Source organism: Rhineura floridana, chromosome 3 (genome assembly GCF_030035675.1).
Source record: "Rhineura floridana isolate rRhiFlo1 chromosome 3, rRhiFlo1.hap2, whole genome shotgun sequence".
Taxonomy (NCBI): Eukaryota; Metazoa; Chordata; class Lepidosauria; order Squamata; family Rhineuridae; genus Rhineura; species Rhineura floridana.
The window spans coordinates 15,751,581-15,771,285 of record NC_084482.1 but is presented as its reverse complement, the minus strand read 5'-3'; the positions used below and the strand labels follow the sequence as shown (position 1 = coordinate 15,771,285).

General features: G+C 47.4%; 2 protein-coding genes across 5 annotated transcripts in view; both read right to left on the bottom strand.

The window, feature by feature from the left end:
- NAB2 (NGFI-A binding protein 2) overlaps window positions 1-13,299 on the bottom strand; it is a 28,299-nt gene extending 15,000 nt beyond the window's left edge. For 3 of the 4 annotated variants that reach the window (XM_061614620.1, XM_061614621.1, XM_061614622.1), the window contains exons 1-4: window positions 12,543-13,299; window positions 9,245-10,013; window positions 7,065-7,198; window positions 5,370-5,421 (exon numbers count right to left, since the gene is read on the bottom strand). In XM_061614620.1, the coding sequence (XP_061470604.1) occupies window positions 5,370-5,421; window positions 7,065-7,198; window positions 9,245-10,013; window positions 12,543-13,066 (1,479 nt within the window). In that variant the 5' untranslated portion in view covers window positions 13,067-13,299. Of the gene's footprint in view, window positions 1-5,369; window positions 5,422-7,064; window positions 7,199-9,244; window positions 10,014-12,530 lie in introns of all 4 variants that reach the window. The other variant, XM_061614623.1, reaches the window with a different exon arrangement.
- Window positions 13,300-15,840: 2,541 nt separating this feature from the next.
- Window positions 15,841-17,552, bottom strand: LOC133382050 (uncharacterized). Its single transcript, XM_061621708.1, has 2 exons — window positions 17,394-17,552; window positions 15,841-17,292 (listed from the first exon to the last, which is right to left on the bottom strand). Exon 2 carries the CDS (start codon window positions 17,218-17,220, stop codon window positions 15,841-15,843), a length of 1,380 nt encoding a protein of 459 aa, XP_061477692.1. The 5' UTR covers window positions 17,221-17,292; window positions 17,394-17,552.
- Window positions 17,553-19,705: the final 2,153 nt, after the last annotated feature.

Below are 19,705 nucleotides of genomic sequence, written 5' to 3'. Positions count from 1 at the left end.
AGTCTCCTAACAACTCTCAGCACCCTTTACAAACTACACTCCCCAGGAGTTTTGGGGAGATGTCATGACTGTTTAAAGTAGAAAAAATCTGGCCTGGGTGTGGCCCCCTAATTAGCCAAACCAAACAGCTGTGAGTCTGGCTTTTAGCACACTGGCGGTTCTTACTGAGCATGCCTGCACTATCACAGACTCCAACATTAAATTTCTTAAATTAATTAAAAATCAGCTATGCAAATTTTTTAACTTTAAAACTGCAGAAGATGGTCAGAGCATGGGGCAAGGTCGGTAATAGGATTACAGGTACCTTGTGAACATGGCTGATTTTTAATTAATTTCAACATATTATGAGACCACTGACAAATTAAAATGTGCACATTAAATGCTTGTATGTCCTTTCTAGTTTGGCCCTTAATCTCCTGATGTGGCAAGAGATAAGGTCGCCACAGCATCTCCTGTCTGATCCCACCCTAGCCCTGCAGTCCACCACCTCCTCCATCATCACCACCAGCCCCGCCCTCTACTGCTTGCTGTGTGCCATAGCTGGAGCCCGGAATCAGCTACAGAAGGTTGAGGAAGAGGTGGGGGAAGGCAGGGCCAAGAGGGGACAGGGCAGGAGAATCCATGTCTGCTTCGATTTCCTGCTAGTTCTGGAGAGTTAAAGGCGAATGGACGCTCTCCATCTTCAAACTTGGCTAGGGAAAAGTCAATCAGAGCTGGAAAGCTTATACCACACACGTTCTAGCTCTAACTGAATTGTCACTATGATCTGCACATTCTGCATTTAATTTTCTTCTGATCTCACTGCTTACTCTTCCACACACACTGTGGGCCCCATGTGTATATATACCGGCACCTGAGAATTACACTTCAGGCATCTGAAGTGGGCTCTAGTGCACAAACGTTTATGCCATAATACATTAATTGATTCATCTATTAGATCCCACAAGACTCTTCATTGTTTTTACCTCAAGCATGTGTATTAGGATATGCATACAGTTCTCAATGCGCATACCACAGTATCCGTAAACATATACATCTTCAGATACACATCTTCAGTTATGCATTCAGGAATGCACACCAATATTTATGTATTTGTGTTTATATCCCACCTTTGCTCCAGAGAGCTCAAGGTGGTGTACATAGTTCTCCCCCATATTATCCTCACTGACCTCACAACAACCCTGTGAGTTGGTGACTGATCCAAGGTCACCTGGTGAGCTTTGCAGTGAAGTGGGGATTTGAACCCTGGTCTCCCAGATTCTAATCTGACATTCTAGCCACTACACCACACTGGCTCTAAGCCATGAAGATTTGCACATCCGAGAGTACCTACCTGCTGCTGTACCTGTTGCCCTGTTCTTGAAACTAATGTTGCCAAGTTATGGCCCATGTTGCTCTCCTGTTTCTTGAATGGTCTGCAGCCACAAAGGAGGATGCAGTCACAGCCTTCTCCCTCCATTTCTCCCTCCCTCTTGTTTATTTATTTATTACATTTATATACCACCCCGTAGCCAAAGCTCTCTGGGCAGTTTACAAAAATTAAAAACATTGAACATTAAAACAAATATACCATTTTAAAGCCATACAAAGTTTAAAAACCATGAAGCACAGATAAACATGTTAAAAGACCTGGGGTCAGAGCTCAGCACATGCTGTTAGAATGCCTGGGAGAAGAGGAAAGTCTTGATCTGGCACCAAAAAGATAATAATGTAGGCACCAGGCAAACTTCATTGGGGAGATCATTCCATAATTTGGGAGCCACCACTGAAAAGGCCCTCTCCCTTGTTGCCATCCTCCCAGCTTCCCTTGGAGTAGGCACCCGGAGAAGGACCTTTGACGTTGAGCTTAGTGTACGGGTGGGTTCGTGTCAGGAGAGGCATCTCATCAGGTATTGTGGTCCCAAGCTGTGTAAGGCTTTATAGGTTAAAACCAGCACCTTGAATTGGGCTTGGAAACATATAGGCAGCCAGTGCAAGCGGGCCAGAATCGGTTTTATATGTTCGAACCATCTGGTCCCTGTTACCAATCTGGCCGCTGCATTTTGCACAAGCTGCATTTTCCAAACTGTCCTCAAAGGCAGCCCCATGTAGAGTGCATTGCAGTAATCTAATTTGGAGGTTACCAGAGCTTGGACAACTGAAGCCAGGGTATCCCTGTCCAGATAGGGACATAGCTAGGCCACCAACCGAAGTTGCTAGAAGGCACTCAGTGCCACCGAGGCTACCTGAGCTTCAAGTGACTGAGATAGTTCTAGGAGAACCCCCAAACAATGAACCTGCTCTGTCAGGGGGAGTGCAACCCCTTCCAGAACAGGTTGGACATCCACCATCTGATCAGAAGAACCACCCACTAGCAGCATCTCAGTCTTGTCTGGACTGAGCCTCAGTTTATTAGCCCTCATCCAGTCCATTGTCGCAGCCAGGCACCAGTTCAGCACATTGACAGCCCCACCTAAAGAAGATGAAAAGGAGAAATAGAGCTGCGTGTCATCAGCATACTGATGGCAACACACTCCAAAACTCCAGATGACCGCGCCCAATGGTTTCATGTAGATGTTGAACAGCATGGGGGACAGAACTGACCCCTGTGGAACCCCATACTGGAGAATCCACAGGGGCTGAGCAGTGCTCCCCAAACACAACCTTCTGGAATTGACCCGTCAAGTAGGAGCAGAACCACTGCAATGCAGTACCTCCCACTCCCAACTCAGCCAGTCTCCCCAGAAGGATACCATGGTCGATGGTATCGAAAGCCGCTGAGAGATCAAGGAGAATCAACACAGTCACACTCCCCCTGTCTCTCTCCCGACAAAGGTCATCATACAGGGCAACCAAGGCTGTTTCCGTGCCAAAACCAGGTCTGAAACCCGACTGAAATGGATCCAGATAATCGGTCTCATCCAAGAGTGTCTGGAGCTGGCCCGCAACCACTCGTTCAAGGACCTTGCCCAGGAATGGAACATTTGCCACCGGCCTATAGTTATTAAGATTTTTTGGGTCCAGCGAAGATTTCTTCAGGAGTGGTCTCACTACCACCTCTTTCTGGGACCACTCCAACTTGCAAAGAGGCATTAATCACCTTCCTGGCCCAGCCAGCTGTTTCATCCCTGCTAGCTTTTATTAGCCAAGAAGGGCAAGGATCCAGCACAGAAGTGGTTGCATGAACTTGTCCAAGCACCTTGTCAAAGTCCTCAAGCTGTACCAACTGAAACTTATCCAAGAAACCAGGACAAGACTGTGCTCTGGATACCTCGCTTGATTTACCTGCTATAACATTGGAGTCTAAGTCCTGGCAGATACCTAAGATTTTATCCTGGGCCTAGCAAATTCATTACAGCGGGCCTCAGAGGGTTCTACCATGTCCTTGGGGCTAGCATGTAATAGCCCCCAGACAACTCTGAAAAGCACCACTGGGCGGTGGATTGATGGTTTAATAGTGGCAGATCAACATCTCCATCTCCAGTTGCAAAACCCAAGTCTAGAGTATGCCCTGCTACATGTGTTGGGCCAGTGGCATGTTGGAACAGTCCCATGGCCGTCATGGAGACCATGAAATCCTGAGCCGCCCCAGTTAAGGCGGCCTCAGCATGAATGTTGACATCCCCTAGAATCAACAGTCTGGGGGATCTCAGCAGTACACCCGAGACCACCTCCGTCAGCTCAGCTAGGGAGTCTGTTGGGCAGCAGGGTGGGCAGCACACCAACAGAATCCCCAATCTGTCCCGCTGACCCAGCACAAGGTGCAAACACTCCAGACCAGTAGTCACATGGACAGAAAGCTTACAGAGGGAGATGGAGCTCCTATAGACCATGGCAATCCCCCCTCCCCGACCCTCAGGTCTACCCTGATGCTGAACCAGGTACCCTAGTGGGTATAGCTGGGAGAGACCGACTCCTCCCTGCTCACCCACCCCAGTCTCAGTTATACATGTCAAATCGGCTGCCTCATCCACAATCTTGTTGCTGACCCTTGGCTCCTGCCTGAAGGAGCAAGGGGCGTTCTCATGTCATCCCATTTGGTACCCATAGGAAACAGGATGGTAGGGTGGGCAATAAGACAGGGAGAGGAACTGGGGAGTAAGAGAAGCCATTTCTGTATAATCGGAACAGCTGTTACTGCATTCTCCTTCACCCTTCTATGGCTATTAAAAACACAGACAGGTTCTCTGGGTCACAGCTATGCAAACCTATCAAAACAATGCAAACCTACACGCTAATGAGCTTCCAAAAAGTGCAGTGATTTGGGCACCTCAGCCACAAACTTGGAAATGTCAGTGAACACAAGAGCATATATATGCTTGATAGCATGTACACACACATATATACATACATACATGAATATACATGCATAAACACAGACAAGCATACACAGCCATGGCATATAGTCGTGTTCAGTAGATATCTATGTGAACTTGCCCTGGGCTCTCCTAATTACTGAAAACACACCACAGATGCACATGACATGCACCCCTGATGGGCAAGTCATCTTACAGAGGTCATATTTTGAAATGAGCAAAGGACCTATAGCACTCCTGAGCAACCTAAGGCATGGGCACAGAGGTCTTTAACACATGCGCATGCGTAGACTGCGACCAGGGCTTTGGTAAAGACCTTTCCTTATCGTGCACTCCCCATGTGTGAGCAAAGGCAGAAGCAGGCAGAAGTGATCACCAGAGGTACATCTGGGGAGAACTCTGCCAAAGCCCCCTACTGCTATATCATGGAAGATTTTAAAAAAAACCAAACCAAAAAAAATATTTATTATACATATATAATGTATATTGCATAGGACTTTCTGGGGTCTCCTGTCTAGCTCATTGATCCAGTCAATGCTGCTTGGCTGCAGCAGGCTCTGGTGTTGCCAACCCATTCTCTGGGCCCCTGTCATAGAGGACTGAAGAGCAGAGTGGCTTGCAAGGTGGAAAAGTGTCTAAGGAGCATCAAATGGGACTGTCCTTGGGATCATGAGCCAAATGGGGGGAAGGGGGAGGGAGGAGGTGTGAGACTGGCAGCCAGGGTAAAGCACAGGAACATAGGAACCTACTTTAGACTGAGTCACATCACTGGTCCATCGAGCTCAGCCCTCTCTCTATCCTAACTGGCAACAGCATCCAGGGTTTCAGACAGAAAGGCTTTCTCTCCTGTACCAGGAAATGCTGGGGATTAAACAAGGGATCTTTGGAATGCTTTAACACTGAGCAACTGGTCCTCCCCGATCAGTCTGTATCATATATCTACCAATCTCTATGAACACGAACATCATTACCATTATTTACATTGCACTTTCTTTCGGTATCCACAGGGCTTCGTATTCATTTGTCTTAGCAATCATGCATGCGCACACAACTGAGCTTGGCTCTACAGCTTACCTCCCGCTTGAACCGCTTGGCTTGCCCAGCACCAGTCTCATCTGGATGCAGTCTGAGGACAAAAGACACTGTGGAGTCAGAACACTTTGCTATATTACGGTCCAGGAAATTACCCCTATCTTGGGCACTGAGGAAGCCAAAAGGGTATTAAAGGAGACGACTGTAAACATTCTGCTGGGTTGTGAAGAAGAACTCAGCCATATGACGTTACGTGTATTCCTGCATGAAAACTGGACTGCTTCACCTGCAAGTGCAGGTTTAGCACATACAGAAATCTCCAGCCTGAGCAGCTGCTGTCATGCTAACGTTGCAAGCATAGCAGCTGAGGATCTGTTTAAATGAGAAACTGGGCACCTACAAAATCACAACGGTAAGCTCTTGTTGCCAATTAAGCAACCCACTGATTCAGACGTAATGGGAAGCCACAAGAACATATTGCAGTGGGGACTGGATTTGTGCTCTCCTCTTTTCACACACACGAGTTCAACAGCTTTCATTTTCGAAGCAGCCACAGTTCCCTGCCACATTGGGAAATTGTCATTTGTGGTTTGATGCCCTGGTTTGGTAACTTATCACAATCAGAACAAACCACAGTTGCCCATCTTTGGACACAAGAGGGAACTGTGACTAGTTCAAGAAGTAGAAGCAGAAGTTCTTTATCTCCTCCTTGCACACTTGCAGGAGGGGAAGAGGGATGCGAAGGGGATGTTTGCAAGCCCAAGGCTCAAGCAAGACCCTAACCTTTAATGCCAAACAACCGAGTCCTTTACATCTGCAATGGGCCATTCTGTGAGGCAAAGAAGCAGCAAGGGCCATGGGCACTGAGAGTGACAGCTTGGGCATGTTCAGCATAGTCAGAGCTGGGTTAACTCCAGCTGCCAAACAGGGCCCAGCCCATTTCTGGGATGCCTGAGATACTATTTGGAACAGCAGGAATATATTTATTGGCTTTAAAAGTTTCTAAACTGTTTTTCATCCAAACATATAACAATAAAATACAATAAAAGCAACACATAACCCATTGTAAAACAGTAAAACCTAACAGACAATAGCTAGAAGCCAAAAAAACAACAACTCAAAGACAAATGTAAACCCTTTCAAATATCTGGGCAAACAAGGAAGTCTTAAATTGGGGTGGAAAAGACTGTAATGTTACACCAAGGCTGGGGAGCCACCACAGAAAAGGCTCTGCCAGTGGGGAGATCATTAGCACAGCTGGATACCCCTCTGCGGAGCTCACTTTGTACGAGGACTCAGGAAGCTCAGCCCAGACCTCTGGTTTTGATGTCAGGGGTTCAAAAAGATAATAAGAAAAAAATATAGCAGAAGTACCCGTGAACAAGAGCTGAGTGCATTTCTTCTGACAGTAATGGTAAAGAGTCCTTACCTATCAGGAATTAGGGGACTGGGCTTCTAGACTAGAAAACAGTGTTGTCAGACAGACATGAGTTCTGGCACATTTTTTTTTAAGCATGTAGGTACTGACTGTCTACCCACCCTCAGCCTGGAAGGGACAGCTGGAGAGTGTTTGAGTCAAAGGAAAGGCCAGCCCGCCATGCAACACCTTTATGCTGCCTGCTCACCCATCTTTCCCCTCCAGCAACGATACCGCACGGGTGCAGGAGGTCACAGCCTCGCTTTGAGGAATCCCCAGGGGCACTATCACTAGCAAGAACAGGAGGGTTTGGTTCTCACCTGGATCCCTTAAGTGAAGACAAGTAGCTGCTCTCCCGGGCCACCTGGCGTGAGAGCGAGAAGAGTTCCACCCTTTGCAGCAGCAGGGAATTGTCCCGCAGGCAGAACTGTGCGGCAGCCTCATTGATGGTGAGCTGGGAGAACAGAGGGAACAGAGTGATTCTCTGGGGAAGGAGCAGACACAGAAGCTGTGAGGATATTAACTCCCCAAGGCTATGTAGCAAAAGCATGGCTCTTGAGGTAGCAAGGGTAGCCAACGTGGTGCTCTCTGGATATCGTTGGACTCCATCTCCTGTCAGCCCCAGCTACCACAGCCAATGGACAGGGATGATGGGAGTTGCAGCTACCTCTGAGAGACAGGCGGGAAACTCTGGGGGAGCCAATGAGCAAAGAGAAGGAGATCAACGAAGAGAGAAGGACAGCTACATGGATGGACATGTGGAGGCTTCTGCAGGATAACCACCAGGTTAAATGCAGGTGGTTGGGCAGGGGGGCGTAGCTCAGGGGTAAAGTGTCTGCTTTGCATGCAGAAGCTCCTACATTCAATCCCTGACATCTCCAGGTACAGCTGGGAAAGAGCCCTGCCTGAAACCCCGAAGAGCTGCTGCCCGTCAATGTAGACAACACTGAACGAGATGCACCAATTCGGTCTGACTCAGTATAAGGCAACTTCCTACGTTCCCATATTCCACCTCAGAAAAAAATATTTGGGGTTTTTTCTTTCTAAAAGAACAGATATATATTACAAGTTTTTCCCACACAATCGAAATAATTGCTGAAGTGTAATGGGAAGTCTGACATGTTTCTTCTTGGCTGGATGGGAAAGCTGCATTTTCTCAGCACTCGAAACACAACCCACAACCCACGGCGAGAGCATCCGAGCGTAGGCTGGACTGTTTGTGCACAGGGGTCTTCATAGGCTGGTGCAGGGGTAGCCAACATGGTGCCCTCCCAATGTTGTTGTTAGACTCCATCTCCCATCAGGCCCAGCAAGCATGGCTAATGGACAGGGACGGTGGGAGTCATTCTCCAATGACATCTGGAGGGCACCACCTTGACTTCCTCTGGGCTAGCAGCTGTGACATCACAGGGGATGAGCGATGCCTACACACTGCCTGCAAGCACATACCAGTTTGACCATTCTTTTAAAGGTAAGCCCTTTACAAGCCTTCCCCACTATAACAATGATGTGGGGAGGAGAGAGGGGGCTGTAGTCTTTTAAATTTGGGGGATGAAAGGAGGGAGGGGAAAAACAAAGAACAGCTAGCCTAATTCCACAGTCTGTAGCAACCCCAAATTGGTATTTCATGAATTTTTGTTGTTGTTGTTGTTAATGGCTTGGCTCCAGAGATCAAGGGAAGAGAACTCTGTTGATGAGATGCTCCTGCTGGTGGAAAGCAGATGGGAAGCCATTTTTGCTCATTCCCTTGCTCTCCAGGGTTGGGGGAGCTTTCAGAATAGCACAGCAGATGCCACAATGGGCTGCAGAAGAAAGGGATTTTTTGTGGGTGTGAAATCACCTCCCACAGTCCTTCCACCCGCAGGATCCTCCTTGATCAAAAACCCTCCCATTCATGAAAGAGGAAGTCTGGATCCAAGCCAGCCTACATAAAGACTCTTCTATGACTTTTTCCCTCTCCAGGGCTGGGGTCCATAATCCCCATTTTAAAAACAAAACAATACAAAACCAGCAAACATGCACTCCCCTTGCAGAACCTGAGGCCTGGGGGCCAAATGCACCCCTCCAGACCTCTTTATCTGGCCCTCGGAACTTTCCCCAGGCCACACCCCTAGCTGGCCCTGCTTCACACCCCTAATATTTCTGCCTGGCTGGAATGCATTCCTTGCTTGCCTAGAAACGGGTGTGTGAGCGTGTACAGAAAGTAGCCTACAGTACAAACGGTAAGGTTACATTTGTTGCTTTGCCCACTTTTGCCTTTGGCCCTGCCCACCACTGGCATGTGGCCCTTGGGAGGCTGTCTTGAAGGGAATGGGGCCCTCAGGCTGAAAAAGATCCCCTGTCCTTGTCTTATCCCTTCATGCATTTCACGGGGCTGTTGTGCTGCAAAACACTGGAGATGAATTAGCTCCCTTTTGGCACTTTGATGCAGAGTAGCCCATAAGTGGTACAGAACAGGGGCTGACTAATCCTTTCTCCTACCCCTCGTTCCTTGGCTCACCTCATGAAGCGTGAGCTGCTTGCCCTCGCATCGCCGGGCCTCGCCTCGTCCATAGATAGCGCTATGGCGCCGGACCTCTTCCTCTTTGCGAGGGTCTCCGTTGTCCATCCGGAAAATGTGTCCCACTGTTTTTGCCAGCTTCTTGTTCAGCTTCATGAGGGTTCTCAGCTCTGTATCACCACCACCACGGGGGCAGGTGCGCAGGAGACGATCCACACTATCTGACACTGCCTGGACCAGCTCCGGATCCAGATGCTCTGTGGATGGGGGTTGCTCACTGGGTGAGGATGCCCCCCCTTCCTCTTCTGACTCCGGATTACCCCACTGAATTGCCGGCAAGGGGGATAGCTTCTCCCTTGGATCCGAGGGGCTCTTGGCAGGGGAGGTACCGATGGCTTTCCCGAGGACCTCTCCAGGGCTAATGTGCCCATTGGTCAGGGACTTGCGCCCCCCTGACTCGGAGATCTTGAAGAGGGGTATGCTGCTTACAGGAATGGAAGGTACTGGCTGATTAAAGACCCCAGGATTGGTGGCCCACTCCCGCAGGGCCTTCTGGAGACGCCGGACATGGAGCGGCTTGGTTGCCATGCCAACCAGGGCCATGATCTCCAGGAACTCCTCTTCACCTGCTTCGCAGAGCTGCTGCACATCGTCACCACCCTGCTGGATGAAGGTCTCATAGTAGGAGAGGAGGTTGGCTCTCTGCAGAACACGATACAGCTGGAGTTCGCCCAGGGTGCGAGGCAGGGACAAGGCCATAGCCTGCGGCCTGCAGCATAGACAGAGGGAGCAATGAGAAAAGGTGGCTGAAACGGAGGGAATGTGACCACACCTGCTGCCACCCTCCCCCACCCCACAGTTGATCAAAGCAGGGGGAGAAAAAGAAGACACAGGATAGGTGTGAAAGCTGAAAACATTTGATAATGCTTGTTGCCTCACAACAATGTTTCATTTGTATACACAATCCGTTTGGTTAAAGGCCTGATTCACATAAAAAGAAACACAAACACACACCACTTATTTGTGTGAACTAGTCCACAGAGAGAGTTACCAGACTTTAGGGGATGAGCAGGAAAAGGAGAGGGGGAGAATGTTCCACTGCGCTAGGAAAAATCCTTGCGCTGATGGAAAGTTTGCTTTAACACCGTATTGAATACAACCTTATGACTCTGATCCGCATTAGTGACTGTGGACATGGGACCAGGGTGTGGTATTTATTCTGGTTGAATTTATCTGGAATAAATGAGCGTCATCTTGGGTACACACATCCTATCCAGCCACCTAGAACCATAGTGCACTGCAATCTTCCCATCAAAGTGAAGTTCTCACCTTCATGTTCTCCTTCTGCACTGTGGCTTCAGCCCATTCAGTGAAATCTACATGCGTTACACGCTGACATTCAGTAGAGAAATGGTACTGCACAGAAATGGCAGAGCATCTGCTTTGCATGCAGGAAGTCTCATGTTCAATCTGCAGAATCTCCTAGTAGGGCTGGCTCACCTCATGAAGAGCGAGCTGCTTGCCCTCCTCGCATCCTTGCCCATCCTCTGTCTGAAACCCTGGCGAACAGCTGCCAGTTGAGGTAGACAATTCTGAGCTAGATGGACCAATCCAATGATCTGACTCCCTATAACCCAGATTCCTCTGTTCCTTATGTACACAGGGCCGGCTCTACCACTTGGCTAAGTGAGGCAACTGCCTCAGGGAGCAGATGCTGGGGAGTGGGGAAGCATTCATGCCATGTGGGCTTGCCCTGTGCATTCAACAATAAATCTGTTTGGAACTGGTGGTGGGGAAGAGGGGAGTACATGGAATAGAAAATCGGTGTGATGGTGGTGCCATTTTGCACGTTACCTCAGGCAGCAAAAATGTCATGGGTCAGCCCTGAATCAATGTATGTTCTATCCTTCCATCATAACCCAGATCAGGCTGAAACCAACCTTGCTCTCAGACTGCTCCATGCAGCCCTTGCCCCTTCACTTCAAACCAGAAATGCCTGAATCGAAGGAACAAAATACAACTATATTCCCAGCTGCTGCTCTACCAAAGCCCCAATGGGATCTTCCACCTGCACTACAACAAAAAGCACTTCAAACACACACACACAATTTGGACCTGCTCTGCAGATTAGAAACAGGTCACACACAGAAACATGTTCCTGGGCTGCCCTCATCTCCAATATGCGCACATGCACACACACACACCGTACACCCACTCCTTACTCTTTATCTTCTCTTGCGCATGAACATTGGGGGGCCCTCCCCAGGCCAGACCATAAAGGCATTGGAGGTGCAATGGCCTGAGGTGGAGTCAGTGCACCTTGGCCACCGCTCAGTTGTGAAAGCTGGGATATCCTTTTTTCCCCCCTGGAGCAATGTTATATACCGAGAAGCACAGGAATGTGGGAACGTGGGTGATCCAGTGGGGGGAATGCAAGGGGGAGGTCATGAAGTTTGCGGAGTGGGGGTGGGGGAAGGCACTAGCTTGCTCATAACTTCATTGCCCTCCTCCCACGTCACCCTTCTTGCCAATACTCTTGCGGATACAGCTGCCTCTTCTGGAAGAAAGATTAAAGACTGGGGAGTTTATGGGGACATTCTGCTCCCTTCACCTTAGCATCAATCCTTCCAACCCCTTTTTAAGGAGCCCAGGAAGGATTTCCCTCACCTTCCCATCTTCCAAATATCAGCCTGACATTCGGCTCTATACTTAGCCCTGCCTCCCCAGATTCGTATATTCAAAAGCGTGGTTCGATGGGTGTATGAAGGTAGCCTTAGAAATACCACGCACACCCCTCTCCAGTCAGGCTTAATTTGAGAGAAGGGGGGGGGAAAGCTCAGCTTCAGATCCTGTCTGGAGATCATGAACGGCAATAAAAAGAAAACCACAGAAGATAGGAATGTCTCTGAGCATGTGCAGAATCCATTGAACCGCAAGGCCCCACATTCCTCTGCTGGCAGGAAGCAACCCAAGCGGCCCTAGTTAGAAGGCGTTGACTCCGGCAAGGCTTGAACCCCGGCACCTCTTCTCTCCCCGTGTAATATATATTTTCACTACTGGCTCCTGCACTTTACTACTCAGCAAAGATCTAAGCAGGCAATTAATTGAAGAGAGGGGAGGGGAGAAGAGAAAGGAGGACGACAAGGGACACCTCTCCCATGTAAGCCTTGCCTGGCGACCTTCCCCTCCCCTCCCCTCGGGGTAAGCGGCTTCCAATGTCTCTGCCCTGCCCTGCCCTCCCCTGCTGCTCGCCCGCGGCGGCACTTTCCCCTTCCCCCCCCCTTACTTTTTCACTCACTCGGTCCTCGCTGCGATCTCACGGCGTTGCTGGATTCCTTCTGAGCCCGGTGGGCGTGACCGTGGGGCATGGACCCAAGGCCTCCTTCGCCTCGCTGGTGGTGGCGGCGACGGCGCCTTCCTGGCGAGGAGAGCGCGCACGAGAGGGATCGCAGGGCGTCGGACGGAGCCTGTCCACCCGGACGGCTTTCTGCTTCCGTCCCTCGGAGCGTCTCCGTTCCCCTGCCCCCCTTTTCCTCCTCTCCTCTCTCTGCGCGCCTCGGCGCTGAGCCTCTGGCACGGAATTGCCTCCCACGCCGCCGGATTTACAATGGAACAGCGGCGGCGGCTCCGAGCTGCTGCCGCGCGTGGGAGGTTTCGGGGGCGGCAGGCAGCTCTTGCCTCGGACCAGAAAAACTGCAGCGGCAGCCGCCACAGCCGAAAGGAAAAATACCGCCCCCTTTCCCTCCTCTCCCCCTCCGTTCTGTCCATGCAGGCATGCAAGGGGGCGAGTGCGCAGAGCTTCACCCCACCATCTCCACCCATCGTCCCCCGGCCTCCTCCGGGCGCCTCCTAAGGTGTACTTTGATGCACCTTGGAATGAGAGAGGATTCAATGTCGCCTGTTGCGGAGGTGGCGATGAGCCAGCTTTGCCCATGGCTTTCTTTTCAGGATTTTGCAACCCTTGCGCTGTCCACGATGTGGGCTACGCCCGATCTGGACTAAATTAACGTGCGGGACTTTTGTGTACCTGTTTTTTTTTTTAAGTGCCTGATTGTGGTTTCTCGGGTGCATGTGTATCGTGCCTCCTCCCTTTCGTATATGCATGCGCGGTGTGGGTGGTGTCTCGTGCGGGCGAGTTCTTGTGATTTCATGTGTGTATGTTATGTTTGGAACTGCAAGGGACTTGCCTGTGCCTGCATGTACGTGCACAAGTGTCCCGTGTGAGTGAGGTACGAGCATGCTATCACATCACATAACCGTGTGTGTGGGTGATGTGTGCCTGTTGTAGTGTAAATCCTGTGTAAGAAACGTACAAGGTTAATTGAAGGGTGCGGGGGTTAGAGGTATGTTACATATTTTTTCCTTGCAGAAAACCTGCCATATGCTGGTTTTCCAGATATTTTGATGGCCAAAACCAGCGTTTGGTAACTGAAATGCTCGTCCAATTAGAGTAGTGTTGAGATATATGGTCCCCCCCCCCCAAAAAAACTTCCCATTGTGGTTTTACATTGTATTGCAAATTTCCACAATACTGAAAATAAGCTAATAGGTTATTATTTCATTCCACATATTTTGAATCATCCTGTGGAAGGCTTTTTAAGTGCAAAATTGAATGCTTTAATAAACTGTTTTTAATAAAAATAAAATATTAAAATCCTTTTAATATGATGTGACTGCATTTGGAAGACTGTGTACTGGGGATACTGGTTGCTTCACCTCAAAAAACATACTGTGTTTCAGAAAAGGGCAACCAAAATGAGCAAGGGAATGGAGCAACTCGCCAATGAGGAAAGGCTGCAGCATTTGCGGCTTTTTAGTTTAAAGAAAAGGCGAGTCAGAGGTGACATGTTAGAAGTGTATAAAAGTATGCATGGCGTGGAGAATGTGGATAGATCAAAGTTTTTCCCCCTCAACGCTAGAACTTGTGGACATCCAATGAAGCTGAATGTTGGAAGGACAGACAAAAGAAAGTACTTCTTCACATAGTACATAGTTAAATTATGGAATTCCCTCCCACAAGAGGCAGTGATGACCACCAATTTGGATGGCTTTAAAAGAAGATTAGACAAATTCATGGAGAATAAGCCCACCGATGGCTACTAGCCATAATGGCTATGCTTTGTCTCTACGCCAGTATGCCTCTGAATACCAGATTCTGGAAAATGAGGGGAGAGTGCTCTTGTTCCCGGGTCCTGCTTGCAGGCTTCCCATAATGGGCATTTGGTTGGCTACTGTGAGAACAGGATGGTGGACAGATGGGCAATTGGCCTGATCTAACAGGCTCTACCTATGTTCTTAACATCATTTATTGACTTGATTATGACAAAGGGATTGCATTGGGGGAGTGGGGAAGATTTTTTTCTCTCTGATATATTTATATTCTCTCTGCTAAATAATGCAAACACAACCTCAGCTGAATAAAAAAGCAAGGTCTCCTCCAGTTTTGTAAGAGAACAATCTCTCCACAAAATCTCCCAGCCTTGCTTCTTTTAAAAATAGATGTATAAATCAGAGCTTGGAAGATTACTTTTAAAAAGTAATAAATTACAGTTACAATTACTTGGCCCAAAAAAGTAGTAATTACCGTTATAATTACAATTGCTCTGAAAGTAACTGATTGCTTTACTTTTTCTCAAAAGTAATCACTACAATTACATTTCAGTTACTTTTTTTTAAAAACTCCTACAAGGTGCTGGCCTTGGCTGCTGCACATCTAAGAAGCCTAAAACAATATTAGAAATAAACACACACACACAGGGGGTAGTAGAATAAAAAATTTTATCCATAAGATTAACATAATGGCATAACAGAATCTCACATCCCCCCAAGCAATGAAGATACCCCAACTCTTGAAATCAAATTTTACACTTGAAATGCTTTTATAATATGTTTCTGTTATGTCTCAAAAGAACAAGATGCTCAAAGAGCATGTCAGACAAGGAATGTCTTTTTACAGTCATTATGTTGCCACCAGTACTGAACAGGCGTTCTATTGGGGCGCTTGAAGGCATGCCTGTGTTGTGCTGCAAAAAACACCGCAGCACACGTGGAAAGCCATGGAGTGATGACACTTCCCTGCTGGGAGACCTCAGGTACCTCCCCAGTTCCTCCTCAGCAGTGTCCACTGCTGACTTCTTGCCCTGGGGCAGAAAGTTAAAGAAGTCATCTGCTAAGTCATCTCCTTCCTGGTCTTTATCTGAAGACTGATCACTGTCCTCATTAAGTACACCCATCTTTATTTCAGCTTTCAGCAAGGCTTCCATTGTGTATCTAAGAAAGAGAGAGGATATGTTAACACATATATGTTAGGAAACCATCATCTGCTCTTCATTTCCTGATGCTTGTCATGTCCCCTGGTTCAGGGTCCAGCCTGAGCCTGTGGATGATGACATGGAAGGTAGGAAGGTGACCAAGTCACCACACTCATGGGGCAGCACAGCAGACCCTTAAGGATTACCTGCAGCAACCCAAGGTTGTGATGAGGAGCCCCAGGAAGAAAAGGCCCAGCCCCTGCCTACCACCTTAAGCCCTCTGATGCCTCCCTTGAGACAGCATTTCCCTTGGAGTAATCCACCCAAAGGGCTTCCCTAATGTTCTTACTTGTTGGTATGGGTGGTGGCCTGACACGATTCCAGCCAATCTAGTTTGAAGCGAGGGTGTAGGCAGGCTGCCAGAAGAAGCCTCTTGTCCTCCCAGATAGCTGCAAACCGCTTTCTTAGGGCTTCGCGCACACCTCTCAGCAGCTGAAAACAGTATGTGTACCTCTCAGGTTTGTTTTCCAGTCCTTCTAACTTGTGGTCCAGATTGCAGAGCGTTGGTAGCAAATACCCCATGAACATGCTGTTCTTCCGTTGCAGGATATCTAGGGACTGGGCTAGTGGCTCCATAATCTCTGTGTATTCCTGTACCACTTCAATCTCAGCAGCTGTGATCCTGGACAAGGAGCAGCGGTCCATTATGGCATGCATTTTTAGTGGCACAGTTGACAGGAGCTCATGTAGTTGCTTCAACGCATCAAAGGTGGAATTCCACCTGGTCTTATTCGGTACCTTCAGATACACACCACATTGCGCATGGATATACTCAGAAATCTGGGCTGACTGGTTCTGCTTGGACCACAACTTGCTGCACTTTCCCATCAAGGAACGAAACTGTTTCTTGAAAGGACCAAGAAGACTACTTTTGGAGGAATCAGAAAGCATGGCCTCTATGTCTTGTGTTGCCACAAGGTTGAGGGTGTGGCTAGCACATCTCTGGTGTGGTGGTAAAACAAAATCCTCTCCTGAGTCTGCAGCTTCTTCCTCTGCCTCAGGTCCTGTGTCCAGGATCTCACAGATAGGCACAAACTCCACCTCAGCCTCCTCCTCCTCCTGGTTATCACCATCATCGTCACTGGTGCCTGCAGCTTCCACTGGTTCTTTGGCCATGAAAACTCTGAACGCTTTCACAAAGTTGGAGCCATTGTCTGTAGTAGTGCACATAACTTTGTTGTGGATCCTGTACTGCACATGTACATCATGCAGTGCTTTTGAAAGGACATCATATGTATGGCGCCCCTTCAGACGCTTACAAGCCAAGGCCCTGACCTCACGTTTCAGGGTAGTTGGGTTGATCCAGTGGGCTGTTACCCCAAAGTAACTCTTCTTGCCATTGGTCCAACAATCTGCAGTGGTTGCTATATATGCCACAGCACCCATTCGGTTTGCAAGAGTTTCTCTCATGTGGCATGCTCTCTTCTCAATTCTGTCTCTCAGAGTCTTGGCACATATGATGGTGAGATCTTTGGGGAGTCCAATGCGAACCAGATTAATGAATGATGGTTTGTCCACAGTCTGAAGTGGTAATGTCTCCTCTGCAATGAAATCAATAATTCTCCTGTCGAGATTGCTCTGGGTGACAGGCTCCCTGGCAGATCCCCACCTCTCAAGGGTTGTCTGCTGCTGCTTCAGCATTTTGGGAGGAGGGGTGTCATGCATTGGTTCAAGAAGGCCACGTTTCCTTGCCTTTATTGCTTCTTCAATTGCTCTCAGCTTCTCAGGGTGTGCCCTCTGAGGAAGAAGAACAAAGCATGAATCCAAGAAAAAATGGAAGAGTTTAAACATAAATAGACAATGGACACTCTTTGAGGACCAGCATGACAAAGGCTTACCTCAAAATGTTTCTTCACATTGGATGAGGAGGAAACAGCTGATCTCAGATTTTTGATCCTTGGAAGGCAGTAATTGCATTGTACAACAACATTTTTCCCACTCTGGCTCACAAATGTACAAGCTTTCTCAAAGCCAAACCATGGTACTTGCTGTTCTGCAGATGTGGCTGTGGGCAACTGGCACTGCTTCATGCCCTCCTCCTCCTCATGCACAGAGCCTCCTTTCTGAACCTCACTTTCTAGTTTTGCCTCCTCAGGATCAACAAGCTGTGACTCAAGTGGCCGCACTAACTGACTGCTGCTCTCAGCAGCAAAACCTGCAACAGGCGTCTCTGAATAAACAAGAGATAATGCTCCTATATGGGTGAACTTCAGCTGTGATGTGCCCCCATCTCTTCCCCATGCTGCAAGATGCCCCAGTCAGAGTGGAAGTAAGCAGGTCGATAGCACAATTAAAAGAGATCCTATTTGCATCATTTTTGCTCACTGAATAACCCTGCCTGGGCCAGTCTAACCTACTATCTCACAGGGTTGTTGTGAGAACAAAATGAGACTAGGGTTCAAATCCCCACATAGCCATGAAGCTCACTGGGTGACCTTGGGCCAGTCACTGCCTCTCAGCCTCATGAAAACCCTATTCATAGGGTCACCATAAGTTGGAATCAACTTGAAGGCGGTACATATATTTTTTATTTTGAATATGATGATTATGATAATAAATATGCAGCATTTCAAATTAATTCTGTATGAGAAGCATTCCATGCCAAGCTTGGAAAACCAAGGATGAGGTATAAAATGTAGACAAAAATACTTTTGACAAAATGCCGTTTATCTTTTATATCTATATCTATAATTAGCAATACAGCTGAATGATGTATGTAAAGTATTTTTTCTTTCCCTTTTCTTTTTTATTAATATTTTAGTACTACTGCTAAACTTCTGATGAAAGAAAAAAGCATTCATTAGCCAAATTCAAATGATTAGAACACATCACATAAATTCCACTGAAGTTGGAGTTTTTGCCATAGAAAATGAAAAAAACATATAACCTATGATAGCCCAATAGACAATCAGAACTAATATAAAACCCTATTGCTTCTCATTTGCAAATCTTGCAAGATCTAAGGTAACTCTAGATCATGTGAATTCAGGTGATGCATGTTATGTACATTTGTATAGATATTAGCAGAGATTGTCAACAGTCTATGATGCTTGTGTGTGCCAATGTGTGTGTTTGTGGCAGGCTTTTACCCTGCACTGAGATCACTGAGACTTAAGACTTAGTAAAATAAGAAAAGCTATTTCATTTATAGAAATACATCATAGATAGGAAAGGCATACCTAGTTCTAAGTAACTAACTTGGAGGTGCAACACCCAGGTTTGGGAGTTGCCCTCACTGCCCCTTCTTCATGTGTACTGGAGAGTGACAGAACAGGGCTAGAAGCAAATAGAAAGCAAAAATGGAAAGTAGGGTAACATCTAAAGAAATACTCCCCTTTACATCTCTCCTTTCTTTCTTTCTGTATATATATATATTTATTTATATTTATATATATCCCGCCCTTCCTCGCAGTAGGAGCCCAGGGCAGCACTGACAGTGGTTGACCTTCACTTCCTAAAAAGCAGTAATGATGAAACCCCTCAACATTGCCTATCGCAGCCTGTGCAGCTTTGGCACTGTTCATCTTATTGAAGCTTACTTGAGCTTCTGCTTTTTGCACCTGCACATTCTTTTCTAGGCAGCAATTGTGTTGCAGCGACTGCACCACACAGCCTGTGACTTCTCTCCTCCTTGCTTTGGTCACCACATGGCAATGTCATCAAGAAAGGGCTTGCACATAAATACACAAGCCTGGGCTGTGATGAGAACAGATTAATCTCAACTCTGAAATTCACTGTATGCGAACTGAATGGTACTTGTCTTCCTGGTCAAATGATTAAAAAAAACACCAACTCTAGGGCTACAAGCTTTAATTTTCAGCAGATTAATTAACTAAAAGGAGAGTTGATTAATCAGTGGGGCCTATTTTTATTGGTAAGAATGAGTTTTAATATGAGACACTTGTTTATTGTTTTTAGAGTAATTTTGTGTGTTACTGTACTGGGGAATGCATGAAACAATGATCAGCCTTGATTTTTTTTAACTGTGTGCCCTAGAGCTTCTGTATTGAATTCTTCATTGTCTTGCACTCCTTTTAATTATTACATTCTGGAAATTCTCATAGATTTGAAGTCTTGGTGATAAGCAAATCAATTGAAATGTAATTGATCAGTTTATTGAAAGGGAGAGGATTAATCAGTTAAACATTTT

What these genes read in the sequence shown, in the direction of transcription:
- LOC133382050 (XM_061621708.1), bottom strand. Translation starts at nt 17,220, where the DNA reads ATGCATGACACCCCTCCTCCCAAAATGCTGAAGCAGCAGCAGACAACC.